The sequence below is a fragment of the Oncorhynchus kisutch genome, linkage group LG18, assembly GCF_002021735.2.
Source record: "Oncorhynchus kisutch isolate 150728-3 linkage group LG18, Okis_V2, whole genome shotgun sequence".
Classification (NCBI taxonomy): domain Eukaryota; kingdom Metazoa; phylum Chordata; class Actinopteri; order Salmoniformes; family Salmonidae; genus Oncorhynchus; species Oncorhynchus kisutch.
In genome coordinates this window covers 11,470,367-11,478,238 of record NC_034191.2, presented here as the reverse complement: position 1 = coordinate 11,478,238, position 7,872 = coordinate 11,470,367, and the positions used below count along the sequence as shown (strand labels likewise).

The following is a 7,872-nucleotide window of genomic DNA, read 5'->3' as shown; positions in this document are numbered from 1 at the left end:
GGGAAGAGGGGAGGGGAGGAGAGAGGAGGGGAGTAGTGGAGAGGGGAGGAAGAGGGAGGAGAAAGGAGGGGGCGGGAAAGCGATAAGAGGAGGGTAGAGGAAAGGGGGGGCAAGCGAGGAGGGAAGGACGAGGCCTAGGGCGGTCTATCGACCAGTCTAAGCCGCTACCTCTGGTACCAATGCTGCATGGACTCAAATCCACTGCTATTTCAGCACTCTCTTTTCTCCTCTTTTCTCTCTATTTCTGTACTGCCCCACTCTTTTACAAAAATACAAAGGAAAAGAGAGGTTAGGGGTGGAGAGAAGGAGGGTAAGCGGAGGAGAGAAAGATGTAAGCGGAAGGAGGAGAAGGAGGTACGCGGAGGAGAGAAGGAGGTAAGCGGAGGAGAGAAGGAGGTAAGCGGAGGAGAGAAGGTAGTAAGCGGAGGAGAGAAGGAGGTAAAGGGACTAAGAAAGAGACTGAGAGGAGAAGCCTGTCAGTTAGTCAGTGAGGAAAAGAGCACGCAGCTGGGTCAATGACATCTGTTCAGGGTCCGCTTACACACACACACTCACGCACGCACAGACACACTCATCTGCGCTTGTCTCTGAGATTTATGACTCACCAAGTGCAGGGGTGCTTTAGGAACAACCAACCCACGTTTCAGCTGTCACAAATAGCAGATAGCTTTTAGCATGATTCCACTGCCAGCACCGTTTAGCTACATACAGACGCTTTGAATAATGCTAATGGTGGACCGAGCTACTAATAATAGCACTGAGCAGTTGCAACAGAAAACCACAACAAAGTCGTGAGCCACAGAATCATTGAGACAATGTGCATTGCAAATCATGCAGGCAAAGAGAGAGACTTACAGTGCTATTTACTTACAGCGCGCGTGTGTGTGTGTGTGTTAAGGATGTGACCTTGGCTTGAGAACACTGCACTTGTAAATAATCTTGTGTGTGTGTGTGTGTGTGTGTGTGTGTGTGGGTGTGGAGAGTGAGAGCTGAAAAACGCGCTCACACACACACACACACACACACACAGTGGGATTATTCACTTCATGTCGAGCGTGTCTGATGTTCCTGTCGTAACTCTCTCCCCTCCTGTCAGCTGTAGCGCTCTGTTCAGTTCTACTACCAACTGGTACATGTGACCAATCCTCTCCTCCAACTTCCTGCAGCGTTTAGTTCCAGCCCTGCTCTAACATACCTGATTCTGTTAGTCAGAGGTTCATCAGGACATTGATTAGCTGAATCAGGTGTGTTAGAGTAGGGCTGGAACAAAGCCCTGCACGCCCTGTAGCTCTGTAGTAAGAGGATTGGTCACCCCTGTTATAGATTGTGAGACTCTCTCCGTGCAGCCTTCTGGTCTACCTGTAACTACGCTGCACCTGGTGAGGCCAGTAGCCACAGATGTTTTACCATTTGGTTAGTGGACTGGGCACTGGTTGACAGGCTAGACATACAGTAGCACTGTAGACCAGCATTGAGGATTCTAGGTAATACACAGCCACGGCCACTAGATGGGGCTGAGCGATCCTCCAGTCCAGACTTCACTCAGAACATCAGAATACTGTTGAGGCTAACTTTAGCCAGAGAGGCTAAGGGATGGGGGCAGGGGAGCGGGGATATGCAACACGACCAAAATCAAACCCCCTGCCCTACCCTTTCGTTCAGGACAGCCGGTGTGCTGTGTGTGTGTGTGTCGCAGCCAGACCTCGGCCTGTCTCATATTTCCCAGAGTTAGTCTCTCAGTTTGATTCTCAGAGCGACAGGCTACAGAAGGACTATACCGTAGAACCAGAGAACCACAGGGGAGACGGGAACTTTTATACCCCAGAGAGAAGCACTCTGTTGGGCCACGTATAGCCACCGGCTGGCCCGCCGCTATGGTTTTACAAGATACGCTAGGAGCTGACACACGGAAAATATCAGTGCACACACACGGATAAGCTACGGACTCAACCCTGAGAGAGAGAGAGAAAATATAGGTGTGTCTGAGTGTGGGTCTACAGTATTTGTCAATATTAGAGAGTGTTTGTGTGGAAGTGAAGCAACAGGGAAGTTTGATTACGAAAGAGTGTGTGTGTGTGTGTGTGTGTGTGTGTGTGTGTGTGGTGTGTGTGTGTAAGGCTAGCAGACATGGAGTGAGAACCAGCTTGCTGCAGGTGGACTCAGAACCGACTCAGAACACTGTCCATTTGGATCTTCCTTCATTTTTTTCTTTTTCGATATATTCTGTTACTCTTTTCTTTTCCTCTGCTGGGTGTTCTTGTCTCCTTCAATCTGTTCTCCTGGATACGTGAAAGGAATCATCCCTCGTTCCGTTGGACAGAATGGAGAGAATAAAATACTTTGGAGAAACTAAATAGAAAGTTGGAATCCATTGCGTGGAGAGAGTGAACAAGAAGAGAGAATTATAGAGCTGTGCTCTGTAGATAGACTGTAGACTCCATGGAGCTGTTGGTTGTCTAGTAGTCCTGTCTGTAACTCTACACCAGGGCCGGTCTGCGGTTCATCTGGCTCTCAGGGGGTTTTGCTGCACCCTCCAACACCAGCTGGGAATCTGAATGAACTTTGAACTTGAACCGCTACCTAAGAAACGGATGCAATAAAGTAATCATCGTCACCTTCATCCTCTCCTATCATCGTCACCTTCATCCTCTCCTATCATCGTCACCTTCATCCTCTCCTATCATCGTCAACTTCATCCTCTCCTATCAACGGCATCTTCATAATCTCCTATCATCGGCAACTTCATCCTCTCCTATCAACGTCACCTTCATCCTCTCCTATCAACGTCATCTTCATCCTCTCATCGTCCTCTTCATCCTCTCCTATCATCGTCACCTTCATCCTCTCCTATCATCGTCACCTTCTTCCTCTCCTATCATCGTCACCTTCATCCTCTCCTATCATCGTCACCTTCATCCTCTCCTATCATCGTCATCTTCATCCTCTCCTATCAACGTCACCTTCATCCTCTCCTATCAACGTCATCTTCATCCTCTCATCGTCCTCTTCATCCTCTCCTATCATCATATTCATCCTCTCCTCTCCTATCAACGTCATCTTCATCCTCTCCTATCATCATCTTCATCCTCTCCTATCAACGTCATGTTTATCAAGGAGTCTAAAGAGACACTGCGGGGGGACCCTGATTTAAGATGTGAGCTAGCCTTCCTCTCCCGGGGCTGTGACTTCGTACTGCCCTCGCGATTCAAGAAGAGAATCAAGACGTTCCAGCAACTGCAGGCGCAGGTTGGTAGTACTGGACTGGACAGGACTGATGCATTACACACACACACACACACACACACACACACACACACACACACACACACACACACACACACACACACACACACACACACACACACACACACACACACACACACCTCTGCAATAAACACACACCCACATGCACACACGTGTGCTAAAAACACACACATGCAGGTGTTTAACAGACACACACAAACACACTTTTTCTCACACCAATAACACAAATAAATGCCGGGGAAGACAAGCTATTCTGAGGCAGATACCAGAGTGTTATTTATAATCCTGGGGGGCAGGAATAGAGTGATAGAATGGATGAGTGCCAAGAGGAGACGGGGTGAGGGGGGGTGAGGGGCAGGGGGGGGGGGGGGGGGGGCTGGTTCAGCTGTCCTACTTGATACTCACCCTTACAGACGCTCAGCAGAGCCTGTAACTCGGACACCCAACACATTGCTGGAACCTTGTTTCATGGTGTTGAAACAGACCTATGTGATGTGCTACATAGACATTTAGTTTTGGTACTGAAAGAATCATGCAGCAGTATTTCTCTCAGGTGGTTTGCATGTGGTAGACTGGTCACCTAGTCACAACAGATGTGTTTGTATAGGGTAGTCTACTCCTACATCGTTGTTCAGTACCATAGATGTTGTTGTCCATTGGGGAGATCTTATTCCACTGGTCCAGGCTGTTCAGGGGTTCAGGAAGGTCTTGTGCTTCTACATTTGGGAAGCTGAGGTACACTTGCAAATAAGACAAGGGACTGGCTAGTAAACTACTTGTAAGTGAGTTGGTCATTTGGAAAACAAGGAGAAAACCGATTGAGGAAGTGAACTCAACGGCTGCTGAGGTGTTAGTGGGGCTGGGGGGGGGGGGGGGGGGGGGGGTGAGTAGAGGGGAATTGGTATTGATTTGGTTATGTATGAAAGTTGAATTGTGCCAGTAAAGGTTGATTTTAAATCTCTCTCTCTCTCCTCTCTCTCTCTCTCTCTAGGTCCAGTCCAACAAGCAAGATAAGAAATCTGGCACCCCTCCTCCAGCCCCTCTCTCCCCCACCCCCTCCGTTCCTCCCCCCCACCGCTCCCCTCTCCTCCCCCCACTCCAGTCGTCCTCACCCCTCCTCCTCCTCCTCCCCCTCCTCCCCATGCCCTCAACATTCCCCGCTTCTACTACCCTCGAGGGTTACCAGGGGCAACAAAAGTCAACCACGATGCGGCCATCACTGCCATAGAAACAGCCTTCACAGAGTTTGAGGAGGAGAAGGCTGATATTTACGAGATGGGCAAGATCGCTAAGGTAACACACACACACACCAACACACACTACAATATGAAACGGGGTTGGGTGCTACACGTCGGTGGTGAAGAAGTACCTTTCTGTCAATAGTTTAGCTGTCCATCTCACTGCCTGTTGTGGGTGTGTTTGTTTTCAGGCATGTGGCTGTCCTCTGTACTGGAAGGCAGCCATGTTTAATGGAGCAGGAGGAGAGAGGACCGGCTTCGTCTCTGTTCACTCCTTCATCGCTACCTGGAGAAAGTAAGAAACTCTCCTCTCCTCTCCTTTCCTCTCCTCATTTGTATTTCTTTAATATTTGTCCTTTATCTTCCTCCCATTAAATTAGCATATCCCTCTGCTATAATCATCTGAAATATTATTACATATGTTAACAATCTCTTTTTCTCTGTCTCTCTCTCCCCCTCAGGTTGTTACATAGTTGCTATGACGATTCGTCTAAGTTTATCTACCTCCTGGCGAAGCCTGGCTGTTCCTACCTGGACCAGGAGGACTTCATACCTTTATTACAGGTGTGTGTACATCTTCATGCTAATCAATGGTGTGGTAGCAGAGGATGCCCAAACACAGGTCTCTCAGAAATGGTGTTATATTTCTCTCTCCCTCCCCTCACTCCCTCTCTCTATCTCTCCCTCCCCTCACTCCCTCTCTCTATCTCCCTCCCCTCACTCCCTCTCTCTATCTCCCTCCCCTCACTCCCTCTCTCTATCTCTCCCTCCCCTCACTCCCTCTCTCTCTCTCCCTCCCCTCACTCCCTCTCTCTCTCTCCCTCCCCTCACTCCCTCTCTCTCTCTCCCTCCCCTCACTCCCTCTCTCTCTCTCCCTCCCCTCACTCCCTCTCTCTATCTCTCCCTCCCCTCACTCCCTCTCTCTCTCTATCTCTCCCTCCCCTCATTCCTTCTCTCTATCTCTCCCTCCCCTCACTCCCTCTCTCCTCCCCCTCACCCCCCCCCCCTCTCTCTCTCTCCCTCCCTCTCTCTCTCTCTCTCCCTCCCCTCACTCCCTCTCTCTTTCTCTCTCGCTACCCCCCCCCCTCTCTCTCCCTCTCCCTCTCTCGCTCTCTCTCTGTGTGTAGGACATAGTGGACACTCACCCAGGACTGACGTTCTTGAAGGATGCCCCAGAATTCCATTCCCGTTACATCACTACCGTGAGTGACATCATCCATCACCTAGTCATTACATAGTTGTTACTATAGCAGCCATTTGATCACTGTATGTCACTACCATAGAATTAGGAATTAGAATACTAGAATGAACATGAACCTTCGTATGATGGTCAGGGAGTTGGTCAACCGTGGTCTTCCAGTGCTGTGATAAGATATTGTGTCGAATCATGAATTTGAAGAATTGATCTGTAATGTATTTTTGTTAGTTAGCCAGACAGTTTTAGAGGAATGATTCCACTATTTCATTTTTTATTAACTGCCAACATTCCATTTAAACAACACCTCTCCAACCAGAGAAATCAGTTGATGATTGGACGTAGACAAGTTGTAAATACAACAAGTACTGATGTTGCATCATATAATAGACCTCTTAGCTTTCCAAGAAAACAACAATTTAGACATTTATGGCCTGTTTACATATATTTTAGAGACTATTAATGTAGAGCGTTTGTATTAAACCCGTATAAACAGTATTTATGATTATGACAATATTTTAGGTTGACGGTAATTTTATTAAATCATTTCTGATACATCACATGCCTTCCTTACATTGTCCTGCATACATAAAACCAGGATTATGCCTTTACTATCATTCATTACAATTAGACTGGTTTGGTTTTCTCCCTGACCACAATGGCAGCATTTTCATCCCATTCTGGAACTTTGAGGGTTGATGACATATTAAATTACTAGAAGGGTTATCTATGCTCACTACATGCAACAGTCCACAAATCACAGTCACAAAGCTGAACCTTACAGTTTCACATTGAACTCATTCACTGTGTTCATGGCGTCAGAGTTGGCATCACAGACCACAGCTGTTGAACTACTGGCCTGATCACAGGCAGATGGACACTTCAACAGTCGGTCTGCTCTACCAACAGTAATAGTCTTGTGCTCTGCTGTTGTCTAAGAGTGTGCTGATGAAGGTCAGGTGAAAGGAGTGGTCTCCTGGAGTGACTTTAGCTGCTGATCTGAGTGTATGGAGACAGACAGGCAGACAGGCAGACAGACAGGCAGGCAGACAGACAGCTGCCTGCAACACGTGTACTAGCGGGGTTACAGGAGGGTGCGTCAGCGTTCCGCGTCGTCACGGAAACACTGTTGATGCTGCCCCCTTCAGGTCTACAACCCAGGTTCTACACACACACATTTAGACATCTAACCACTTCCTCTGAAAAGACATTGGAAATAGGCAAGGGTGTGTGTGTCTGTGTGTGACTACTGTTCACCACCCTTCCCCTATGTCCTGTGGTTGCTAGGTGATTCAGCGGATATTCTATGTGGTCAACCGCTCGTGGACAGGTCGCATCACCATGACGGAACTGCGCAGGAGCAACTTCCTGCAGGTACATGCGTCACTTCCTGTTCCAGCTTTAAAGGATAAATATAGAAATATCCTAGTTTAGGATCAAACGTTTAACTATTCATCGCTCTCTTCTCTTTCTCTCTTTCTCTCTCGCTGTCTCTCTCTCGCTCTCCTCTCTCGCTGTCTCTCTGTCTCTGTCTCTGTCTCTCTCTTCTCTTTCTCGCTCTCTTCTCTGTGTGTGTCTCTCTCTCTCTCTCTCTCTCTCTCTCTCTCTGTCTCTCTCTCTGTTTCTCTCTGTTTCTCTCTGTCTCTCTCTGTCTCTCTGTCTCTGTCTCTGTCTCTCTCTCTCGCTCTCTCTCTCTCTGTCTCTCTGTCTCTTTCTCTCTGTCTCTATCTCTCCCTCTGTTTCTCTCTCTGTCTCTCTGCCTCTCTCTCTGTCTCTCTCGCTCTCTCTGTCTCTGTCTCTCTGTGTCTCTGTCTCTCTCTCTCTCTGTCTCTCTCTCTTTCTCTCTCTCTCTTTCTCTCTCTCTCTCTTTCTCTCTCTCTCTCTCTCTCTCTCTCTCAGACCCTGGCCCTGTTGGAAGAGGAGGATGATATCAACCAGATAACAGATTATTTCTCTTATGAGCATTTCTATGTGATCTACTGTAAGTTCTGGGAGTTGGACACGGACCACGATCTTTACATTGACCCTAAGGACCTGGCTCGTTACAACGACCACGGTGAGTCTGTCTGAATGACTGTGTTCAATCTTCAAGCTTTGGAAAAGCATTTTGGTATTAGTAATTTATTAATCTCTCTCTCTCTCGTTCTCTCTCTCCATGCCTCCCCATCTCTCTCT

At 48.0% G+C, this 7,872-nt stretch overlaps 1 protein-coding gene across 1 annotated transcript in view; it reads left to right on the top strand.

Moving 5' to 3' along the window:
- The first annotated feature begins 1,651 nt into the window (after positions 1 to 1,651).
- ppp2r3a (protein phosphatase 2, regulatory subunit B'', alpha) overlaps positions 1,652 to 7,872 on the top strand; it is an 11,413-nt gene continuing 5,192 nt past the window's right edge. The window contains exons 1-8 of the mRNA XM_031795390.1: positions 1,652 to 3,246; positions 4,256 to 4,353; positions 4,395 to 4,557; positions 4,694 to 4,797; positions 4,964 to 5,066; positions 5,630 to 5,704; positions 6,985 to 7,071; positions 7,597 to 7,753. Of these exons, the coding sequence (XP_031651250.1) occupies positions 3,103 to 3,246; positions 4,256 to 4,353; positions 4,395 to 4,557; positions 4,694 to 4,797; positions 4,964 to 5,066; positions 5,630 to 5,704; positions 6,985 to 7,071; positions 7,597 to 7,753 (931 nt within the window). The 5' untranslated portion in view covers positions 1,652 to 3,102. The remainder of the gene's footprint in view (positions 3,247 to 4,255; positions 4,354 to 4,394; positions 4,558 to 4,693; positions 4,798 to 4,963; positions 5,067 to 5,629; positions 5,705 to 6,984; positions 7,072 to 7,596; positions 7,754 to 7,872) is intronic.